At 35.2% G+C, this 25,872-nt stretch overlaps 1 protein-coding gene across 4 annotated transcripts in view; it reads right to left on the minus strand.

Annotated features, from left to right (window-relative positions):
* Positions 1 to 7,168: 7,168 nt before the first annotated feature.
* Positions 7,169 to 25,872, minus strand: part of LOC149786888 (monocarboxylate transporter 13-like) — a 41,604-nt gene continuing 22,900 nt past the window's right edge. For all 4 annotated transcript variants that reach the window (XM_089977410.1, XM_089977409.1, XM_089977406.1 and 1 more), the window contains exons 3-6: positions 16,841 to 17,174; positions 13,268 to 13,538; positions 11,820 to 12,201; positions 7,169 to 10,772 (exon numbers count right to left, since the gene is read on the minus strand). In XM_089977410.1, the coding sequence (XP_089833536.1) occupies positions 10,063 to 10,772; positions 11,820 to 12,201; positions 13,268 to 13,538; positions 16,841 to 17,174 (1,697 nt within the window). In that variant the 3' untranslated portion in view covers positions 7,169 to 10,062. The remainder of the gene's footprint in view (positions 10,773 to 11,819; positions 12,202 to 13,267; positions 13,539 to 16,840; positions 17,175 to 25,872) is intronic.

Consider the following 25,872-nt stretch of genomic DNA (forward strand, 5'->3'; position numbering starts at 1 on the left):
CTACGATGCATTCCTTCTTGAATTACAGAACAGTGGTCGATGCAAAAGTAAGTTTTTTCTTACCATTAACTTGATTCAACTTTAGGAATCCTGTTCCATGCAAGAATTAGACATTATCTTCTTCACTGCACATACGTCGTATACATGCATCTCTATTTTCAAAATAGGCAAACTATACGGCACACACGTCAACGCTGAAATATGATTGGCTCAAAAGGTTATACTTATTACCAGAGGAGCACGGACTTGTCTCAGCAGTAAAACTTCGCGACAATGCAACGTTTCGGAGCCCGTAACTTCAGTTTGGTACAACGTAGAAAAGTCAATGATGCCTTGATGAATAGAAAAATATCTCAGGAGTAACACAAGCCATAGAGTGTGAACGTGTGTCTTTAAAGACGGAAATAGCAGAAGGAAATCGAGTGTCATGGATGGAACGAAATATTTGGAAGTTCCGTACCTTCTCTCTTATATATTATGATAGAGAGGGTCCTATGTCAGAACGGGTCATGGGGGAAATCTAAGGTATTTTTGTCAATCTGTATGATTTTTTCCTTTAAATTTTTTTTTCTCAACGTCAAGCTCGCGTCCAGCATCTGTGGAATCAGGCTCTCATTCCTTCCCCCGGGATCAATTAAATAATCCGTTTATGGACATTAACCAGACGTACATGCCCGCATGGGCGAAAACGGTTATAATTTAAATGATGGTGATGATGGAATGAAGTCAGTTGCAGACGGTTATTTGTCAAAGATGACATCAAAATGGTCAGAGACTAGGATGGCTTACCGATGATAGTGATTAATAAACAGGAAACTATAATATTTCAGATTTCTTTATTATATGTTACTCATTTATTCCCAGTTGATAATTGTGAGTAAAAGATTAATAATTCTCTATTAAATATAATAAATTGTTATGTTAATGTCGAAGGATATACATTAAAAATTGGCAAAGTAAAACTCGAATTAAAAAAAAATATTTATTTTTGACCGCATCAACATTTCAGTTTATTTGTTGCATTTGTCACTCTGTCTACTTAGAATGGTGTACTTTAAACAAAAGTGAACTTGAAAGGAGCAAGTGAGAAACATATTTCATTAAATATTAAAACTAAAAATATATTGTAAAAACGCTCCTTTCGCACGTATTCTCTTGTATCTAGTGAATTGCATATCAGTACTATCTACATATCAGAACTAGTTAATTACATATCAGTACTATTTACATAATAGAACTAGTTAATTACATATCAGTACTATTTACATATCAGAACTAGTTAATTACATATCAGGACTATTTCATATCAGAACTAGTTAATTACATATCTGTACTATTTACATATAAGAACTAGGTAATTACATATCAGGACTATTTACATATCATAACTAGTTAATTACATATCAGTACTATTTACATAAAAGAACTAGTTAATTACATGTCAGGACTATTTACATATCATAATTAGTTAATTACATATCAGTACTATTTACATATCATAACTAGTTAATTACATATCAGTACTATTTACATATCATAACTAGTTCATTACATATCAGGACTATTTACATATCATAACTAGTTAATTACATATCAGTACTATTTACATATCATGACTAGTTAATTACATATCAGGACTATTTCATATCAGAACTAGTTAATTACATATCTGTACTATTTACATATAAGAACTAGTTAATTACATATCAGGACTATTTACATATCATAACTAGTTAATTACATATCAGTACTATTTACATACAAGAACCAGTTAATTACATGTCAGGACTATTTACATATCATAAATAGTTAATTACATATCAGTACTATTTACATATCATAACTAGTTAATTACATATCTGTACTATTTACATATCAGATCTAGTTAATTACATATCAGTGTACTTTATTAAATATCAGTACTAGACAATAAATGTCTTAGACTAGTATAATGCATGACAATCAATGTGTGTATTCAGAGGTTTTAACGGCACGTCATCACAATTCTAACCATATAGTACTGATAAAAAGTTAAATTCCGTCAAGATAACAAATGTACGCACATTTCGGTCATGGCAAACAAATTAGTGATCAACACTAGCTTTTCTTATCATCATCAATACTGAACTAGTTTTGTAATGATTTGTCTTGCAATCTGTAAATGACGGAGTTCTATCGTCTGTCGTCAACAGGAAAAAGTACTGAGAAGCAAATGTGCGGCCACAAGTCAAAAGGGACGTAAACACGGGCAACTAGGACTAGATAGGAATGCTTTCTTTCTTCACGAACATTTCCAGACATAAAATATATCAGCACACCTAAGGTCAGACTTCACTATATTTCCAACAACGATGCATATAAATGGTTATTTGATAAGATAAAATTCGAACTATTTGATTTTTTAAACTACAAGGAACGATCACTCACATTCCTTTGTTTCTATTTTAACGTCTGTCAGTTTATGAAATATTTAATATCCCTCATGATTTGTTTTCTACTTCTAGATGGAGTTTTATGGATTTATAGACTGGTTCTCTGCATCCGAAAACTTTTTATAATGAGCAAAACTACTGATTTATTACTGCGCAAAGCTGCTAAAGCAGGCAATCAAGTTAAAAAGTACACACACACACCATCTCTAGAGGTAGTATGTTGCTGAGTTCATTATTTGTCTAATACTGTGTGTTTAAAAAGTTGTGACTGTGAATTGCTGAAAGCAAAGTGGAACATTCAATTCGATACGCAAATGTAACTTTTTACGCTTGTTGTATCAATGAAAACATAAACTGCTTATACCGTTTGAAACATATAAAAGGAAAAAGCAATTCTAGTAATTGAACCTGCAACACTATAGATATGTTCGTTCCTTGAAGAAAAAAGGAAGTTGTGCTTGGTCAGTCTCTCAAATTGAGAAACTAATTATTTGTATATAGTTTGATATCCCATTTACTAATCAAGCTGGTATTGTTATAATTTTTAACGGATAGAGTATCTATCAATCTATCGATATATATATATATATATATATATATATATATATATATATATATATATATATATATATATATATATACATACATACATACATACATACATACATATATCCATCCATTCGGGGCCCGAGACGACCGAGTGGTCTAAGTGGTATAAAACACTCGTCTTTACCGATCACTGCCACATCATTTCTTTCCGCGTGGATTTCAGTCTCGGGTTCGGCCAATGTGGGTATGTCAGATACCTTACCAGTAGCTTCCCGTAGGTTAGTGATTTTTAATGGGGTGTTTTTTTTCGAATTCTTTCTCCACCAGTGATACTGGCCACCATGAAGACTATCGTGCGCTGAGAAATGGAGTATTATTCAAAACAACAACAATCTCTCTCTCTCTCTCTCCGATTATTTTGTTATAACACTTTTTTCTGTAAATATATATAATGAAGATCTATGGACAAAATGATGTTCTTTAATTATCAGTAGCTTTGCATGTGACGCATCGATAGACAAACGACAATGACGTAAAAATGTCGAATGATTTTGCAACTGTGCAAAGAGTATACTGTAAAATCTAGGTGCTCTTAAGTAACTAAGACTGTTATCAAGTCCGACATATACTAATGTTCGGGTACAATTATCCGTCATATTCTACAATTTTTAAGATGCTTTCGTCAACGATGATCGTGAATCCATTAAAAATTACCCCCATTCTGGAAGACCGTTGTCTGCGGTTGATGGTGTCTCAAAGTGGCTGCTGTGAAGGTAACAATTGATGAAATTCTTGATACACAGTAGATGATATTTATGTTATTAAATCCAACTGCAAAACGGGTACCACATTTGTTGACGGCTTAGCGCAGACACTGGCTGAAATCACCAAACGGCTACTCGTCCAATACGAAAACAGTGACCAGAGACGTATGACTAACATTGTCACAGGTGATGAAATTGATTTACGTTTCTAAACCCGATTAAGAGCAAATAATAAAGTATGACTTGGGGGAAAACGCCCATAGAACACAAACCGCTCGGCTTATTCACACTGTCAAACAAGTTTTATGCGTATTATTTTTAATGCCAAGTGTGTGATCATCCAGGTACCTTTGCCTCACTCTGCTAGTGTCACTGGACATTTGCATTTGTCCATAGTGTTGCCAAAAGTTATGAAATCCTACAGGACAGAACCGGTACATTGGGTATTCACTGGGATAATGCAAGGGTATTTGGCGAACTAGGCCAACCTTCAACCTTGTGCACCCCACCCCTGGGGGGGGCAGCATCGCTTTTATAAACTGTTCATTACTATTATTAATTCACGTTCGGCTTGAAAATGTATTATTTTCATTATGTTGTCCACAAATTAATTATAATTAATGATAAAACTGACTGTGTACTTCGTTTTGACGCACCCTCCCCCAAATCATATTGCCCTTGACGACCGCCTCGAGGTTATACCGGACCTGGGTATCCATTTAGTCCATATTTCTGCTATTGTAGCTGATCTCCTGAATAAGCAAGATTTATCTCCAAGTCATGTTTGGTTGACTCCTGTTATCAAAGAAGGACAGGCGATATGAAAGCCACCATCCGGTTGACATTGCAGTTTTCCAGTGCATGATGAACATACCAAAAGGTGAATAGAAAATGGAATTTAATAATTAGATAATCAGAACAAGAAAGAGTAGAGGTACATGAGGGGTACCTTGAGGGAATGCGTTCATGTACTTGTACACTAATAGCGAACTTTGTTTTACAGATCACTAATAGTCACACCTGTTTAAATCTCCATCGTATTTATTATACTAATCAAGGCCATGACCCACATTGCACACTCAACGATGTTTCTTTGGCTGATTAGTTTTAGCGGCACATCTATTGGAGTAAACAACCTTGCCTAGGGGCTCACCACTGCAGCTGACCCGGCCTGGTCAAGACAGGATTCTAATATTCTCACCTATCTTGGTCTCCAGCCTAGCGACTGAAAAGAGTAACCAGTAAGCCGAACTGAATAATAAATTCCGTAACTATTCTCCAAAGGTCCGTATTCCCGTGGTTGCATTCATTCTATTTTCAGGATATAAAAATGTTGACAAATGTTATGTCGCATTAAATATAGTAATATCTCTTAATGAGGGCAGTGTATTTCTTTTTTATACGTATCGCACTGTTTAACACGGAATATAATTATCTTTTCATTAGAGTTTTCTATTTTAATTAAAATGTTGATTGGCATTGTGCTGCCATGATTCATTTGGCTGTGTTCTTTGTATGCTTCTTTATCTTAAAAAGCAAGTTTATCCAACTCAAACGTTAGGTCACATGACATATAATTTACGGCAGCTATGACTTTTGTTTGGCGCGAAAGCAAAGCAGCCGATAGTCTGGATGTATTGATTTTTCCTCATTGCTCTTGGTGAAAACCGGGATTAAGTACAGCTACGGGGGAAAAAAAAACAATGGGGCCTTGTCAGGGAAAAGTTGCAATTCAGTATTTATATAGTGGGGGGTGGGGTGGAGGCTAAAATATTCATCCACTAACTAGTGTAAAATCGAGATGCAAGGCTACAATCTACTTTCTCCAGAAGCTGGAATTACACTAAGGTACTACTTGCTCTACTTTCGCATTCATTAAAATAAAACTCGAGTCATGACTTATGGGCACTGTAGAAACAATTCTGTAAATTTTTGTAGTTCAGGTCCGACATGTTTTCTTCTGGTGCATTCCTTCTAATGATTAAAATGTCCTTAGTAACTGGGATAAAAATGTTTCGAAACTAACCATTATTGTCCAGATTTTCTATGGAGTTTTCATCTTAAAAGTATAGAAATAATAAACAAGAACCTGCATCGTTTGTACGGCTAAATGATGACTGAATTTTGCACAAACTATCTTTTCACCAGGAATGGCTGGTAGTGTATCGAAACGGAAATGCTATTAATAATGAGGGTTGTTTAATTATTTTGATCTTCTGTTTGCCATAAAACCAGTTCCAAACAAAATGGTTTTATTGTGATCCTAAGTCTTCAAAAATAGTTCAGATGCTAATCGGAGAAAGGCTGGATTCATCTAAACAATTAGGATGTCATAAGGATAATCCTAGCAAAAATCTAGGACACGTTCCCAGAGAGATTGAAACAACAAGATTTGCTTATCTGCTGCCAATCGGTTGAATCATTTTCATCATCAAGGAAACCAAGAGTAAGGAAAGTATTAAAAAATCTTAGTTTGGAGTGAAACGTTAAAATAAAGAAACAGAAGGTCGATAATGCACATGATGATGACAACGACGATAATATTCAAATCTATCTAACCAGTATGACACACTAAACTAACCTCACTTTCATTATAGCCGTGTGCTATCGCGAATTATAATGTTTTGTAGCAATAACTTCTTTTGTGCACTGACATTTCAACTCTTTCTACGTTGGCTCGAGTCTCAAGCTCAGTTAACGTGTGTACGTGAGAAAGCTTGCCATTAGCTTCCCGTGGGTCTTGTGGTTCTTCCAGGGATTTCCCGGGTTCGTCCTCCACCAAATATACTGGCAACCATTTATAGAATATTATGCGCTGAAAATGGCGTCAAGCCCATGCAAAACAACAAGAAGTCAAAAGTTACCATGTGAACTTAAAATTCAGTCATTTTTGTGCCGTGTTTATTTGAAGTGAAAGGGATTGGGAATACAGAGTTCATGCATGAGAAGAGAAATGCAGAAGACAGAAGAAATATGGCTTCCATACTGAGACCAGCGCAGTTCCCGCACCTCGAACTTGTTGCACTATTTGTTTGCAGGCATAGAAAACGCTTCACATAGTTTCCCGTGAAACAATTTCATGGAGTAAAGTCACGTGACTTCAGTCGTCTAATGGGAGATTGGACAATAACAAATGTTCTTTGTGCAAATTTAACTTTACAAACGATTCTACTATAGAATTTGATATTCTGTGAATACAGTTTCTAAGTCGGTAAAGTTTTCAGTTTAATACACCAAACTCATTTTATTCTGGATCTGCTCTTCTGCTTTGGAAGAGATGGATTTGAACATACCATTAAAAAAAAAACGGAATTCAGGTCTGAATGTAGATGAATTCTGTAGGCGTAGTGATTTGAATCAAAGTAGGTGACAAATATGAAACAAACTATATCAATCAAAATAGATGACTAATATAAAATAAACTATAACAATAATAAAGCTTTATTTTGAACTTCACGACAAATGATGTAACGAAAACACAAACAGTTTGAAAGAGATCAATGCATTTGATTTTTTAACACTTTGTTCTATTACACTTTCTAAAAGTTATGAATGTATTTGTATTACTGGACATACATTTAATTTGGAAAGCTATAGAAGTACGTCTCTCGTACAAAAGAAAATACTTGCAGTACTAATTCAACTAAAACAATTAAGAAATTGTATCAAAAAGCAATGTCAGAAATTTTGTCATTTATCACCCTTCATAGATTACAACAATTAGTACTGGATGCGAAGAGAATATCGGGTCTCAAATGATGATCAAGTTTGCCCCTAGTTATCTTGTATGAATAATAGCATATTTTACTGTGGAATTCGACGATTACTGCACAGAAACGTTAAAGCAGACAGAAAAAAAGACTCTGCAAATGCATGATGCATATTCTTATATTAGTGATGGGTTGTGATCGGCATCAGAGAGTGTATACAAGCTAAGTACGGTATCGTTTGTTTCCTGCATCTTGATTGGTCAAAAATGCAAATGACAAGAAAGAGGATAAATCTGAATTGTATAAAACTTCTGGAATAGTCAAATGTGATATTTTTGATGTTTGTATTAAACTTTTCAATTTGAGTCACGTTACTTTACTTGGAACATTGGGTCCCTTTTATGTTATCCTTATCATATAAACTGACTATATATATAGTGTGAACAACCAATACCAGATAACCCACTTGTAATAATATATAAATAATAGACATGTATGTGAATTGGTACGATGTCTAATTTTGTCAGACAGTCCATTATCACTATAAACTGTTCGATGTAGGGGAATTATTAAACTATATCGACTTCGAGTGATTCAGTCTGTGAAGAATTAAACTATACCGACTTCGAATGATCCAGTCTGTGAAGAATTAAACTATATCGACTTCGAATGATTCAGTCTGTGAAGAATTAAACTATATCGACTTCGAATGATTCAGTCTGTGAAGAATTAAACTATATCGACTTCGAATGATTCAAACTGTAAAGAAAGGTTCGTTCCGTGGCCTGGCAAATACCAGCACACGGACAGTATTCCTGTCTAATTTGCTGGTGAACATTTTTGTTCTGCTTTCTTCTGGTTGATAGAGCAATGGCTGTCTAAAGTATTATAAGTATATAACTTTTTCATACTCGAAGACGACAAAATTGAATTAGGATCTACATTGAAGCTGCGCTATCTTCAGATGATTTTTTCACCTATTAAGTGCTTATCAAACCCCTTCCCCAACATCCCTTTCCAATAGCCTACCCTAATGGGTGTGCTCAACCCCTTCTTACAGCCGTTTCCTATCGCCTTACCCAAGGGTAGAGATCTAAAATACAAGCTGTCGTGACTAAATACAAAATCACAGGCACTTAGGGGCCGGATGCACATAAAATACATTCTGGCTGTTCGGATGCAAATTTTGAACTGCCGGGTTGACCTGGTTGCCAATACGAATTACTTATTCGGTAATTATTAAAGAATCTGATACGAAAAAGTATAAGATTTATTTGAATCGTTTACCAAGAAAGGGTACAATTCTGAGGAGACAACCCAAGTCCAAATTTAATATGTCGAAAAATGATTATATGGATAAAGAAATACATCAGACGTTGTAGAAGGAGCGAGTTGTGCATGACTTTCAAGCATAAATTCACATGTCTACAAACACAAGTGTACGATACTCGCGTTGCAAATAAAATGTAAAGGAAAATTACGGTAAGAAAGTTTGGAGCGATTCTGATTTTACATATCAAGCTGTTGGACATGTACACAAAACAATCACGGAACTAGATCAACAGGCCAAATTAGGCGTCAGTATGTAGGAAAGACAGATAGTCCTAGATATGTATTGCATATATAGCTTAAATCATTTTAGAGACCCAGGAATAGTGTACCTCCATATTATTAAATATGGCTATATTGTACCATATTCTCACATCCAAGGTGAGCACAAAAAAAAGAAAAAAGACCACAAGAAAACGTACAATACAGAGTGACGTAAATATCAAAATAATAATAATAATAATAATAATGATAATAATAATAATAATAATCAAGTTATTTTTATTTTCAAAAAAGCAACTCAAATTGATCTGGGACTGATTCCGGCTTGTCGGAGTTAATTCCTCAATGTGTATTAATTAACAATACAAACCTTATAGGAAATGAGCAAAGGAATATTGGAATGAATCTCTGACCTCTGTCACTAGCACAACTCTCTCTCTCTCTCTCTCTCTCTCTCTCTCTCTCTCTCTCTCGTATCAATCGAAAGTACAACGCTGTCTAATACTAACATAAAATTGGTAACAAACTTCATTTGTGATACACACTCACTAAGGCAAAATATTGGGACTATTTCTTCATTCCACAAGCTTCCAATTTTACAGTGAGTTTCACTTGATATGAAGTTAGGACAAGTATTTCATTAGCCATGTTGAAAAACACGTCAACGTTTGAGGTATTACTGTACCTGTTATTTCACCCTAAGTGACGCGTCGAGAAATCTCACAATTGCCTCGATTCGGACTTGGGTGTTTCAAATAATGGCTGACAAAGCACTCGCGCCTAGCATCACTGACGTTAATGCAGGTCCTTGACATGTTCCTTGTATAGTTTAGATCCACGATATTTCATAGGAAGAAAACAAAAAACAGGCATCGTCGCAATTGATGCAAAATCTAAATAGTGCCTGAATAAGAGCAACTATCCCACTTCAGAATGCATCGATCACAAATTTCCAATGAAATAATGTAATCTTAAGTACGAAAAAGATAACAAAATTGGTCATAACGATAGAAGACTACATTGCAAAAAAGAAACTACGATTAAAATATGAAAAATTTAAACTTGAGCCTCACAAAGATTTATGTACAAATCGCTATCATACGAAACGGTGGCAGTCGACTCTTTTTCCTGGCTCGGCGGATCGAAGTAATCTATCTTGACATTGTCAGAGCTTCTCCGAAACTTTTTGCTCTCACTCGATCGGGACGAATTACTTGCCTTGTTGGTTTTGTCGGTATTGTGTGAGTTGGTACTTTCTGACGGGTAATCTATGTGATTGTCGACCAAGCAATGCGACGATTCTTTGTCATAGGTGTCCCGTTTATTCAAAAGAATGTCCGTCCCTTTAGCAACACTTGACAAATTAGGCACCTCGTTAAAATCTAGTCTAAGACCCTCTTTGTCCTCCGTTATTCGAGACAACACAATTTGCTTTGGTTTCTCTTTATCTATGTGTTGAATAAAGCACTGCATTTGAATTTTTCCGCCATCTTTACAATTATTTTTCATTCGAGATGGAGATACAATAAACTGAACATTGTTCAACGGCTTAGTTACTATGGCGTCTGTAAGGTCAAGGTCAAGCAAGGCTGCGGCCTCAGCAGAGTTTTTGGAGCATGTGTTGTTCTGCTTTTGGATGATCTCATGGTTGGAGAAATGCCTTTCAAATGGAGGCATGCAGTAGAAGAGCAAGCTGCCGCATAACATGGTTACACCAGCGAAAATGTAGCAAGCGTAGTGGTTTGAGTAAGATTCGTTGAGGTAAACTACAAAAGAAAGAAAAGATATATTAGATGATACAGTGCTTTTTAACTATCATTTAAAGTTATTACAGGTATATTGGTTTGATAAGTGGTAATTGTAAAATGGACCTTATGAATTAAAAGTTTTAAAAACGTACATATGGCATTTGTGTACTTTTGTAAAACTTTTTTCTTTTGCGTAGATTTCTGTACAGGTTTTTACAACTCGAAGGATATGATGCTGGCGTGGCGCAGTTCTTAAAATGGCAGAGCACAAAGACACCATTTACGCCTGCATGCCGTAATCGGCTTGACTGAATCGATTTTTTAATCAGTAATAAGTTAGGGTTAAGTATCTGCGGATTGGAATCGGCTTCATATATATATATATATATATATATATATATATATATATATATATATATATATATATATATATATATATATATATATATATATATATATATATATATCTTAAGCCATACGAAGTATGAAATTGCAGGCGATAGAAGCAACCAGGAATAAACCAAATCTACTTCAGCAACAAATAAATTATCTACTAACATCATAGTTTGAAACCTTCTATATGAAGTTTTGACATTTTAGTACAATACTGCATTTATACATGGTTAAAATAACATATCAGAGCTTATGAAAATGCATCGTCTGTGTCCTACTTAAATAATCAGATATCGTGAAACAAATAAAGATGTTTGAAACTAAAACTGATAAAATCTGTTCTTTAAATATTAGATAATTTTCATATCATGACTAAAGACTGTTAATCGAGAAAGATAGTAGGATGTAAAACTCTTTTGGTATTTTTTTCAATGCTAAGCAAATTTCGTCGTATTTGGTACACGACTTTGTAGAGGTTTCGCAAAGAATCATTGACACTCTTTTCAAAGTTTCATTGCCTAAAGGTTATCCACCTGCCCGCTCCAAACTTGCCTCCAACATCACACACAATGTATGTATGTATGTATATATATATATATATATATATATATATATATATATATATATATATATATATATATATATATATATATATATATATATATAACTTACCAGCAAGTGGAGGTCCCAATAGATAGGAAAGAAATTGAGCAGCATTGATGAATCCAAAACCTCTCTCCATAACTTTCTCCTTTACAAGTTCGTATATGTACATTTTGATAGTGTAATAGTATCCACCGCATGCAATACCATACGCCCAAGCATACAGGGCGTGGGAATTGAAGTCTTTAGCCATGATGAGCAAAAGAGTAAATGTACCGCACATGAATACACATGACTGGCACAGATGTCGTCTGGAAATCGCACATTCACTACTGTCCCGGATGATTATGAAACCTAAAACGAGGCAGCCAATCAGAAAACCAAGGCCTAAAAACACATTCAGAAGAAACAAATTTTCTGGGCTTAATCCATAATGCGTGGCCGTCTTCATCTGTGAGAAGAGCAAACAAGAGATTAACATAAAAATGCATTCCATAATTAATGTTACATTTCAGAACAAAGAAACATGGTTCATGTAAATTTGAACAGAAAATGTCGAAAAATCTTAAGTCGGTATATCTATCTATATTTCCTTTCCCACGTTCTTATATCTATCATGCGTTTATTTACTACATCTTCGATAACTGATGTTAACAAATACAATTTAAAAAATGTCACCAGCTAAGTTCTGCGCATGAAAATGTTGTCACTGATTTTGGAAAATATATCATAAAGACTAACCTTTTTCATAGTATAACATATTATGCAAAACAAAATACTGAACGGAAATTAAAAGGTAAATCGGTAGTATAGACTACGAGCAGAAATTTGATTTTATATTCTGCGCTATCGCAATTTAGGTACAATACAGAAAATACTGGAAATTAAGAATTTAAATTTCTGCTGAAATTATGGTGACATTCTCTTTTTGAGACAGTACAACCCACAAATGGGTTATTGACAAGGGCGTCAAATTATTATCCTGGATGAAAATAAGCAATTTATTTGATGCTTCTCATGTTTCCCCATAATGTTTTGAGAACTGATATTTGTCTGGAATAATGTCTGAATTAGCAACATTTGTCATAAATAGAAATGAAAATTATTTATCTGCAAAAGAAATTATGATGTATTATAAAAAGACCATGTGCACATTTTTCAGTTTTCTCCAGTGTATCAAAGACTAAGCTTGAACAATACTGTAAAGTTATACATAATTGTTAAAGATATATTTATACAGAATACCGCGATGATATTGTCATCATCACTTACAAAAAGATAATCCTGCATAATGCAGAGATCACATGCATAAGGTTAGTATTAAGCATTCCAGTTCTTAATGCTTTATACAAACCAAAACCTGCATTACTTTCAAAACGAAGATAACTGTATGCCTATCCATTTCCTTGTTCATTCACAACCATAGTCAGCAAGAAACATTTGCGTATGGGTCACATCAACCTAAATACTTAATCATGCGATGTTATTTGCAAAGTATCGACTGAGAGGTAGCTTACCAGCAAGATGAATGGCACATGAATTCCAAGAGCAATCACGGCGACAATAAACATCAGTCCTTGTATGGACCGCATGCGGAGTGCACTGAAGTCGAAGTAGGGTGGTTTCTCAATATCCCTCTCTCGTCTACTTTTTTTTTGGTTCTTTATGTGAAGGATTACACTTCGGCGTGGATGATACAGTGAAGCCGACCGGTACATCGCCCCGGCAAACATAGTCAGCGCAAGAAGACCGGCGATTGATTGAAGAGTATGATCCCATCCAATCGAGCTGCAAATTTAATCCAAAAAATGTTAAATAAGTTTTTTTTGTGCGAAATCTATCATTGTCATTTATTGGAAATATGCAGTGCTTACGTTGTATCCTAGATATATTTTATCGATGGATGTTATCTGATAGTTGCTATCCCATGAGGAAACAAACTGTTGTGAACAATACAAAGAAAGATATAAGAAGCGAAGAGAATAGAAGAAAGAAAACTTTGGACTTTTGAACAACCTTAATATTAAAGTAAATGAAACTTTTCAATACTTAAACCTCAGTGAACCGAAATTTCCCATGCAACTGAAATAGTGTTCACGTCCCATATGTTCCCTCTTCACAAAACAATTATCTCAGTAAATTCAAACGTTCTCGGTCTTGAAAGATTTCCCTTTTAGTTTCAAAGGCATATCAGATTTACCTGTCATATAACAGACACCCCCTCCCCCCCCAACAACAATAAAGTCCAATACAGTGCATATTCAACAAGTATCGCGGATTTGATGCCTGCCTAGGTCAGCATGCCTGGACTGCGTCGGTGTCCTTAGAAACGGTACTCAACTCCCATTTCCTCCACATGATATAGCAAGGAATATGTTAAAAGTAATTCTAAAACTAAAAGAAACCCAACATTTTCATCGACAATTCCTTGGCAAGTACTGTAAATATCATCTGGTTCGTGTTACTTTAAAACAAACTCATCAGCGTTCTTTGGAAAATAAAACCACTCTTGCTTCCAAAAGATTCATCCTCCCTATATGTCAGAATGTGCTAATTTTGTATTGCCTGGCCTCTCCTAAGTATGTTTGACTGTGGAAGTTGAATGTACACAAGACATGTCAGAACCTTAATCTCATAATAAGTATTCACATCCCATGATACTTTAAGCTCCACTATGCCTTATCCATTGATTGGTTTGGGAAGAAAGAAACTTAAAATAGTGGAAGGAGGTAGTAGATCAGACAACACAGTTGAAAAAGAAATATTATTTTCATATCGAGTACATGACAGACACTTTAAGGTGGGATATTTGTTATCTTTTGAATATTGAGAGTAATTAGACTTTCAGGGCTTCTCTTAAAGTCTTTTGACTGGGGAAGTGGAAGGTAAACATGGTGTGTGAGCACGTATCAGCTTCACAGAAAGCCTGGCCATATTTAATGATTTATTTGGGTTTTGGAAGACATAACTTTAAAATAAATAGTGGCATGAAGCAAACGATGTGGGTAAGAAAATACGACTGTATAAAGAATATTTGTCTCATGTTGAGCAGATGTTGGACAACTTTAAGATGGACATGTTTTATATACACATATAACCTGAAACAATAAATAATTCAGTTCAGCACAGGCACGTTAGCGTGTCACTTCGAATTCAACCAATCAGGGGAGCTTCCTGTTAAGTATTTCGGATAAATTTGTATCAAAATTGCTGGAATAGTTTCTGAAATTAGCACACTCCGCGTCTTGTACCTAAGGAAGCGTACATATTTTGTTAACTTTCCTATAATACAAGTGACAAATCTCATGTCTGGAGACTTTAAGATGGTAATTTTCAGAATGGTGGCTACTATTTCCTTCTTCTCAACTAAAGCAATATAATTTTCAAACATCGTATAGTTTGTACATTTCTCAGACGTAATTAGTGGCTATTTGTTAAAAAGGGGAGGGGATTCTAATGTTTGCTTTATATAGCTTATAGACTGTAGATGTACAGATGACACAGAAGGCGTTGCCCAAGCCACCAGCTTAGCAAACTCCTGTAATAAATGGTAGAAATATGTACATTTTCCAAAGTGAATGTTGTGAATACGTTTCGTTAAGCGCAAGATTGTCCTGATATCAGAACAGACTTAGCAATTGAAAAACAGTGATCTCGAAACAAGTGACTGATCCCGAACTCGAGGAGTTGCGTACTAGCCAAAAGGCTTTTAATTAATTGTAATATCTTCTTTTACCAATAAAACTGTTACTAACTGAAGCAATAAAGATATTAATCGTGCAATATATGATAGTTGTGTTTTTTTTAAACGATCAAAAGCCGCAGTCAGAGAAATGTTCATGCTTTCCGGATATGTCGTCTGTCAGTAGAAGTGTATAGTATAATAAGTGCACCGGTTTACAGAGGCATTTTATTCTTCGATGGTACGTACTACGGTACACTTTCACTGTACCGTTACTTTGGTAGTTTCCGTCATTATACAATGTGCGGAAGTTCCCATTCAGTATTATCCATTTGTACAGAAGAGTTGTATTTATTACAAATTAATTTTCAGCATTACAAATATAATTATATCTGCGAACATTTAATCATATGTTTAAAACGTGTCACATATGTCAAAATGGAAGCCGAATTAAATGTTGTGAAAGATATCCGGGCCAAAAGGGGAAAGTTTGTTGTAGGTTTTACTAGCGTGTCTTTACGTGTTATTCTTCTGTAAGACCGAGAATAATTTTAAGATTTCCATGTATTTGTTTTCCTTTTGAATTCCACATAATTTCTATCTCCCAGCAAATATTGTCTTGTTTCTTGAGCCAGTGTATTTGATGTGTCCTGGCTCTTTCTCTTATAAATATATTGCCCGCATATTAGGGTCCCACCCAAAGTTTCCCTGCCAATAGTGTAGCTCTTAACTTGCACGCCTTATCTTTATCAGCAAGGTCTCTAACTTCGGCAGAATGTGTTACGATGTGTTACAATGTGCCAGTATATCTTTAATCATCCCAATTTAGTTAAATTATAAGTATAAAACAATTACCATACCTGTATCAAATCTATCTACTATAAGGTGCTGACCATTTAATTGGGGGCGGGGCTAGTAATTTTCTTTCGAGCCAAGATGTTTTCAAAATAATTATTTTCTTTCAAATAATTTAATACTTAGAATATGGTGCTATTTTTCATTAGGAATCAGAGCAATATATTTTATCGGCTATTTAATAGCAGGAAAATGTATTTAAAAAAATCCCAGGCAACTGTCTTAGAAAAAATAAAACGTTGGTCCCTAATATAATTGTGGTATGCCGTGTATCGTCGTATGCTCAGAAAGAGATTCCCGTATGTTCGTGGCACCAGTTCTATCTGTCAGCATACACGTGAGGTTAGATGCACGAATGCGCCTAATTTCATATTAGCACTTAACGCAGCTTGATTGGCGCAGTGCCAGCTGCTAATGTAACTCATAGAACGTTCTGGAACGCTCTCTCTCTCTCTCTCTCTCTCTCTCTCTCTCTTTGTACAGGCTTTCGTTAATGTTCTACGCACGAATGATGAAGAGGTCATCAGATGGGATAAATCAAAGCATGCCTTACTCGTTTAACGTTGGAACGATGTAAGCCATGAGTGCACTGCCAATGCCAGTGCTCCCGACTAACAACATTTCTGCTAACTCTCGCTTCTGACAAAAGTAGCGGCCCACTATGATGTTGGCGGTGTTGAGAGTGATACCGGTGCCAATGGCGAGTACTACGCAATGACTTATGAACAACTGCTCAATTTGTTCGGAGAAGGCCAAAAATAAACTCCCGAGCGAACTAATCAGGCCTCCGATGACAGCGTAAAGACGGGGACTCTTTCGTCGACAGATCGTGGTGATAAGCGGAGACAATAGAAGGGTGATGCTCATTCCTGTGCTGCCAAGCCAAACTGAAAAAAATAGAACATAACCTTATTTAGCATTAAATTAAATTCAAAAAAAAATATAGACACAGGAGAACCAAACTAATTTCTTTGATTATTACATATACAGGTTATCTAATTACACTTAAATAGTACCCTTCAATTTTGTAGAGACCAAAACACAGATTAATTATATTAGTCTTAATCTATAATTTCAGCATTAATTACTTCCAAAAACACTTACTATTTTCTGTCCTTTTATTTTGCATAAAAAAATATAAATTTCGACAGTGTATTTTAAAATGTACGTATCCTCGGCCAGGAACCATTATATTGAGGTGCACATTTTCTAATCAATTTCTATACTGTTCTATATCTAGTTTTAAAATGAGCGTCCTTTATCAAATGAAACATTCTTCAAAAACGATAAATAATAATATAGCTTGCATAGTAAACTTAGAGAATATACCAATATCTTTGCTTAGACTGATCTCTGATTTCTTTGATTGATAATACAACAACATATTGAGTTTTCGATAAGAAAACTCTAGATCATCTAACAGAGAATTAACTTGACACGCCAATTTTTTCCCCATCGTAAGAGTTATTGATATCAGCATGCCTTCTTTGATTTTAATTTATTTGTCTTACATTTTTGTTTTACATAGTATACGTCCAAACATTCAAACAATTTAGATTAACTAACAATATAGCCAAGTGTGTGTGTGCAGACGTTTAAGTTCTTATTTTATCGATAGAACAGTATATTCAAATAATTTGCATAAGTTAAAAAGTTACTCATGTATGTTTATATACGTGTCCATGAACGATTTATGAACAAATGCAAAGCTTGGAACTTAAATGAAGCACAATTTTCTAATAATTAACAGTTGTAATACGTTGATGGATTTATCGTTTTACCTCTTTCGAAAACCCTCATTTCTGCTGAATTAGTTTTAGCCGTAATTTTCCAAGAACGGGTTTACTATTCCATATAATTTAGTATGATTTGTAAAAGCTGTTCAGTCTTTGCGAAATTATTGTATCGTCAGGAGACAATAACACAACTAGATCCAAAATATAGACAATGTATCATCTTCATTTACATTATGCTACTAATAAATATCGTTTATAAGAAATGGAAACAATTCTAGTGAAAGAAGTTCCTCTTTGTTTCCAGTCGTACAAACTTGAACACATACTGTATCTTACACAAGATTTTACGGACTTATAAAAAGCACGTACAGTCTTTACTATAAATGAACTAACTCCGCTATGTGTCAATTTAGTCCGAAACAAATAAATGTACCCTTTCCCTCAACAAATACAGAGAGAGAGAGAGAGAGAGAGAGAGAGAGAGAGAGAGAGACTTTATTATAACTCAAAACACCTTCCAAATAATTGCGTTCAGAATAATTATGATACCTAAAAGTGGATGTTTTCTTCTGGAAACCATATAGGTTGTCAATTATTATTATACCTGTCAACACATTTAGAAAATCTTTCAATCAGTATATCTGAATAAAGTGTTGTTAATATACTAATAATTGTAATACCCGTCTAAGTATGGATTTGATCGATACTACCCTTCTTGTGAATCGATACTATGGCACATTTATGTTTTTTAAATCTGGATATTGACGAATTCAATTAAATGGCATTACAAATCTCTACAAGGAAATTAACATCATTTATGACTGTATAAACAGACCTGTTTATTTTTTATGAGGTCTCAATGTTTCAATTGCTTTGTTATCTATTCTGTCTGGTTATATATATATATATATCTGTGTGTGTGATTTGGATTTTTAGTGTAGCTTTAACAATGTTTCAGTCATATTGCTAGGATATATGCAATATGGCAGTTATAGTGATGTTTATCAGTGGGGCATCAATCCGCAGACAGGCAGCACCATGTCCCATCCAGTCTAATTATCCTGACACCAGGCCGACCAATCCTAGTATTAAACCCTTGATGTTGAGCGCCTAGCGAGACAGCTGTTAGTACCATTTTTGTAAGTCACTGGTATGACTCGACCTGGATTAGCACCCACGACCTCCCGCATCCGATGCGGACATTCTAACCACTAGGACACCGGAGCGGTCAGGTATCTTGAGAAATATGAATATTTTGAAAACGCTCACAAAAATCAATTTCACATAATTCACAAATGGTTTCAAATATGTTTATCAATCTCTCTATAATTTTTTAAAGTTAGATTTAATCATATTGGTAAATTTGATACCCTCTTTACTGTAATCATTCTTTGCGAACTTCAAACCGTAAAGTATTTTTCGCATTTTTTTATTCAAGCTTTTATTGCAAAGATATTCGCTTCTATGTAGACTAAACTTCCTAACAACTGTCACGAAACTAAATATCCCTTTTCTTTTTTATCTGATAAGATTGCGATGTAGCTTTCTTTCCATCCAAATGATGTGTACATTCCAAAAATCTTAGAAAAAGAAACCGTCATCAATATCATTTCATATGCCAGGTTTGTCAGTACTTCTGACACTAAATCAAGTTCAAACTGGTCACCTGTACGCCCTTTCATATATATAGGCGCTAGTTTAGTTTATTTTCCGTTAGCCCAGAACCGGTCTAATTTCATGGGTCGCTAGGTAGGTCCAGAGAAAAAATCATTTTCTCACTGTCAGTCCAGACAAAACGGAAGGCCATGGTCTGGCGCCGGGTAATGTCAAGGCGGAACCGGTACTGTGGTCATCTAGAATCAGTTTAAAGTCTAGCCTTCCTCGTAAATAAGCGAAGTAAGAAAAATAGGAACAAAAATATTTCTTATGTCTTCTTCGGCATCTTTATGATAACATGTGTTGCTAATAACAAAAGAGTTCACATCTCGACAAAATAATTGTGTACTTTTATGAGGAGCCGTTGCCGTTGAAATTTTAATATCGTATGTCCAGAATTTCATTTTCACTTGATGTATCAAATATGCTTGTCCTTAAAGTTCCATTTTCTAGGTCGAGATTTTAGATTGTATATGTTGAATTAAACAGTAGTGGTTAAAAGTTATATTTTCTATGTCAGGGTTTTCGATTGTTTCGTTTGAATTACACGGCGGTGGTTGCAATTTCAATGTCATCCGTCGAGAGTTCATAATTTACGTATTGGTTCAAAGAGTTTATGTTGAAAGTTCCATTTCATATCTTGAATATTTAGATTTCATCTGTTGAATTACACAGCGCTGGTAGAAAATTCGATGTCGAATGTCGAGTTTTTAGATTGGATCTTCTGAAGTACATGGCGGTTGTTGAAATTTTTATGTCATATGTCGAGAGTTTCAATTTAACATGTCAGAATTGTTATTTTTATATGGTGAAATTATGTGTTGGTGTTAAAAGTAACATTGCACTATGTCCACTATAACAATTCAAAATAATATATGTATTAAGATACATAATTCGTGTATTGAATTATGAGGCGCCATTTCATTTCATGCATTTACAGTTTGAATCTTATCATTCACAGGTCGAGAATTACTATGAATTTCTTCGCTTGAGGTCGCTCCAGTGAAAGTACCGCGTTATTTTTAAACAGTAAGGCTATTACTGTGAAATTCAACAGATCAAATCTAAATACTCGCCATATTAAATGGAACTTTCATCAAACAGTTACATACAACGTGCGAATGAGAGATTCTTGAACTGTGATGTTGACATTTCAACCACCGCTGTGTAATTCAAAATATACACTATAAATCGCCGACATAGGAAATAGAACTTTAAACCACCACCATACGAAATCTAAAATCTCGATCTAGAAAATGGAACTTTAAGGACATGCAATTTGATCCAACACGTGATATTGGATTTCTGGAGATACGACATCGAGATTTCATCTATAACTTTCTCATTGGACCAGCTTTTATCCGCTACAGCGCCTCATACGCTTTGATATACAATACAGTATGCGCCATGATTATATCAAAATTAAAATTGTAGGTAGGGCAAAGAACGAGATTTATTTACTACACGTACAACATAGCGTTAATGATTCCAAATTGAGTTATTACTTACTGAAGCAGTATTTCTCATTTAGAGATCGTCTACTGTACAATGGTCGACAGGTAAATATGATTACCCTTATATCTGCTTCCAAGTAGGAGCAAACGCTAAAAATGCCCTGTAAGATTTGCATAATATGGAATGGTTGTTTGAGAAAACGAAAAACGTTGTATTTAGTCCTTAAGGTGATATACTTATATCGCTTTGATTGCATCAATATTAACTAATAATTAATTAGTAGACACAAAAGTCGTAGCATTTATAGAGAAATTTTAAACTTCAAATGGTTTCGAGAGTTCCTGGTAAATTCTCATAAGCACAAACACTTTGTCAGTGTTTTTCATGTTATATTTTTTAATCAACTCTATGTCACTGTTTTCCCTATTCAAATATTTTATTATTTTATATACTCACTCAACTCATGTCTGTGATTTCTGCGTTATTGTATTTTATTATTTCGTCAACTCTAAACTTCATGTAATTGTTTTCACAATTATAATATTTTATTACTTTATCTATTCTCAAGTCCATGCCTGTTTTTCCTGATTACTATATTTTGTTAATTTGAGGGGAAAAAATCACCTCCATGTTTTTGTTTTTGCACGTCATTACATTTTATTACTTCATCAACTCATTCAACTCGCTGTCTGTTTTCCACATTATTATATTTATTATTTTATCAACGTTCTTAACTCCATATCTGTGTTGGACCGTTATTATATTTTGTTATTTTGTCAACTCTCTCAGCTCTATATGGATCTCCCCCAGCTCAATGTCAGTGATTTATTATACTTTTTATTTTATAAACTCTCCTAACTTCATGCAATTGGTTTCCAATTATAATATGTATTTCTTTGACAACTCACTCTTTTCTACGTTATTATATTTTATTACAATACCAACTCACTAAACTCCATGTCAATATTTCTCGGATCTTACATTTTATTACTTTATCAGCTCACTCAAGTCCATGTCCGTGGTCTTTTCCATCATTTCATTTTATGACCTTATTGACTCTCTAAACCTCATGTAAGATGGTGTTCCTGTTATTCACTTAGCTCTCTCTCTCTCTCTCTCTCTCTCTCTCTCTCTCTCTCTCTCTCTCAGCTATATGACAATGTTTTTCTTTTTATTATATTTTATAGCTTCATAGCCTCTCTCAGTGGGATCTAAGTTTCTTAATTTCACACTTTGTTTCGTTGACAAAGTGTCTCATAGTTTTATTCAAGCTCTAAATGTACATCGGAATAAATTTCCTTTCCATTATATCCATTATCTATTTTTGTCCCTCCATTTTGAGCGTACAAAACTGGTATGTCAATGCAAATAATAACTACATGTATTAGCTGAAAATACCATACAGCTGATTATACCGCACCATACAGCTGAACATACCATACAGCTGAAAATACCATATGGCTGAAAATACCATACAGCTGATAATACCATATGGCTGAAAATACAATACAGCTGAAAAGCTGAAAATACCATATAGCTGAACAGCTGACAATACCATATATAGCTGAAATACCATACTGCTGAAAATACCATATACATTTCCATTTGCTTTTCATCAGTCATTATTTCTTAAAGTATGCCTTGTAAGTACCACTGCGAAGCTGAATTAGGTCAAATTTTATAGTAAATATTTTGCTCACATCAAAATACATCCAAACGTACTCGACTTTGTGAATTCTTGTTTTCTTTGGTTTAGTGATGTTACAGCACATCGACACACAAAGTTAATACCGAGCCGAGGTATTTGGGGTCGAGTACATTACCCTGAGGCTTATCACAGTGGTCGAACCGTACTCGTCCAATGACAGGGTTCAAACCCTTCTGGTCGCGAGTCGGACAGACAAACTTCCTTAACACCATCGCTCTCATTAACAATACGAAATCTCCGCCCACAAAAGTGAACTTGGATTTACGCGTTTACTTTTATATCAGCATAAACAGTAGCAACCCCGAGTTGCCACAGCATACTTTTCATATCAAGGTCAATACTGTTAGATTGAAAGCATGAATAAAATGAGCTGCATAAACACCCATCTGTGTCAACCTCTGGGCAGCTGTGTGCACGTTCACACGATTAAATGGGGGACTAGGAGAACCTATATCATTGCACTTTCAACCATCCGAACTAAAGTAGAGATCAATGTAATTTTTATGTACAATTATTATGCTTAGTGCCTAGGTTCTGCTGTTATACCTCGGAAGTGTCTGGAAGAGAAAGAAAATAAACTTAGAGGATGCTTAGACGAACCGAACTAAATATTTTTTTTTATATCTTTGATGTATACCGATACATATATTCAGCTAGAGTTAATCTAATAAGATTCAAAGATTTCAAAGACTTTAATAAATTCTTACATTTAGTAGCTCTTACCAGTATTTAGTCGAATTTTGCCTTTAGAATGCGATTCTGTTTAAAATCATTGTGCCTATCTGGGTCGATTTTTACCTTACTATTATACGATAATGGTCATGAGTATAAACTTCACTGGAGGGAAATAAAATTTTAAGCAAAGCCAAGCTTAGTTAACAAAAACATCAACATATTACTGACTATTTATTGATATGAATCTATTGCACAGTCGCATTCGAGTCAGAGAAAAGGACCAGTTTCTAAGCGATCATTCTAACTTCGACTTCATTCAAACGATAACAGAAAGCAGCAAGCTTGTAACCCAAATCTTATTCCACATTTACAGAATATTCTCGACTAGCAGTCACGGATGATGCAATCATAACTATAGCACTCTGCTGAACAGATTGCCCTATATCAGCTCTAGAAAATCATAGTGTCGGGCTCTCTTATTTGTCAGTGTTTGATTGTGCAAAGGGACACATTTTAATTTAGCCATAGTGAGCAGAGATGCCTCGTACAATGCATATAACTTCTGTTATGTTTGTGCTGACGTGACCTTTGCATCACAAAAGCGCAGTATAACCACTATGGTTAAGAAAGCCTATCACCTTTATTTTAGCTTCAAAACTGGAGATCAGGACAAGAGGTTGTCCCTACACATATGCTGCAACAATTGTGCAACAAATCTTTGCTAGTGTTTGAACATGAAAAGGAAATATATGCCAATGAATTGGAGATAGCCAACAGATCATATCAGCAATTGTTACTTCTGCATGGGACTTCCAGTTGGGTAAGGTGTGTCAAGAAGAAAAAGTGATCTGTCAATTATCCAAACAGTACCCCACTGAGAAGGACTGCCGGTTCCTGGTGCAACAGAAGCATCCTCATTTGAGTTAGACGCGGAAAAGGAAGAGGATGACACTTCTAGTCCTGAACCATCAATGTCACATGACCCATATTATTTCCCATCCTCCTCCTCTGAACCACACTTCATAATACAAGGTGAACTGAATGACCTTGTCAGGGATTTTGAAATATCCAAGCGTAAGGCAGAGCAGTTCGGCTCCAGATTACAGCAGTGGAATCTCCTTGCAGGAGATGCTAGGATTTCCATGTTCCGTGACCGTCAAAAGGATCTTGTCCCAGTCTTCATCATGGAAGGTGATCTTGCAGCCTGCAACAACACTAATGGTGTGATGGCAGCCATCAGCAATGTTCATGATCCAGATGAGTGGAAACTGTTCATTGGTTCATCAAAGAAGAGTCTTAAATCTGTTTTGCTGCATAATGGCAATGTTTTGCTATCAATTCCAGTTGGTCATGCAATCCATATGACGGAAACCTATGAAAACATGAAACAACTTTTGAGGTGCATAAACTATGATCAACACCAGTGGCAGCTTTGTGGCGATTTGAAGGTTCTTGCTCTCTTGCTTGGTCTGCAGACTAGATACATAAAGTACTGCTGTTCTCTCTGCGAATGGGATAGTCGTGAGAGAGATTCCCACTACATCAAGAGAGATTGACCACTCCGACAATGATTGGAGCCTGGGAGGAAAAGTGTTCAGCATGCATCACTTGTTGAATCAAGGAAGATTTTGTTACCACCCTTTCACATCAAGCTGGGTCTGATGAAGAACTTTGTCAAGGCCATGGACAAAACACAAACAGCTTTCAAGTACCTCCGTGAACAATTGCCTAGTTTAAGTGAAGCTAAGATAAAGGAAGGTGTCTCTTATGGTCCTCAGATTCGTGAAATTCTTCAAGATGATGTATTTGACCGTGCACTGCGTGGTAAGTAAAAGACGGCATGGAAAGCCTTCCAGTTAGTGGCAACAAATTTTCTAGGAAACAACAAGGCTTACAACTACATGGAGTTGGTGGAAAACCTCCTCAAGGCATACAAAAGCCTTGTTTGCAACATGTCAATAACGATACATCTTTTGCACTCTCATCTATATTTTTTCAACAGAACTGTGGAGCAGTGAGCGAAAAGCACGGCTTTCGATTTCACCAGGACATTGTAACAATGGAGAAACGCTACCAGTGCAAATGGAGCCAACCAGTGCTTGTAGACAATTGCTGCACAGGACAATAGATGCTCCATTTAACGAATACAAGAGACAAGCCAAGAAGCACCAAGTAGACAATGAATAAGGACTAAACTATGTACTATATGCATACTAGATTTTTGCCTTTTGTTTCATAACACATTTTATTTATATAACTCTTTTGCTGTTTTTTTTAAGTGTTACATAAACAGGGCAGGTGAAACATTATCATGTAAAGCAACCATAAGCACATGAAAAGGCCAAGGTTTACAAT

The sequence above is a fragment of the Sinohyriopsis cumingii genome, chromosome 12 (genome assembly GCF_028554795.1).
Source record: "Sinohyriopsis cumingii isolate HCF-2022 chromosome 12, ASM2855479v2, whole genome shotgun sequence".
Classification (NCBI taxonomy): Eukaryota; Metazoa; Mollusca; class Bivalvia; order Unionida; family Unionidae; genus Sinohyriopsis; species Sinohyriopsis cumingii.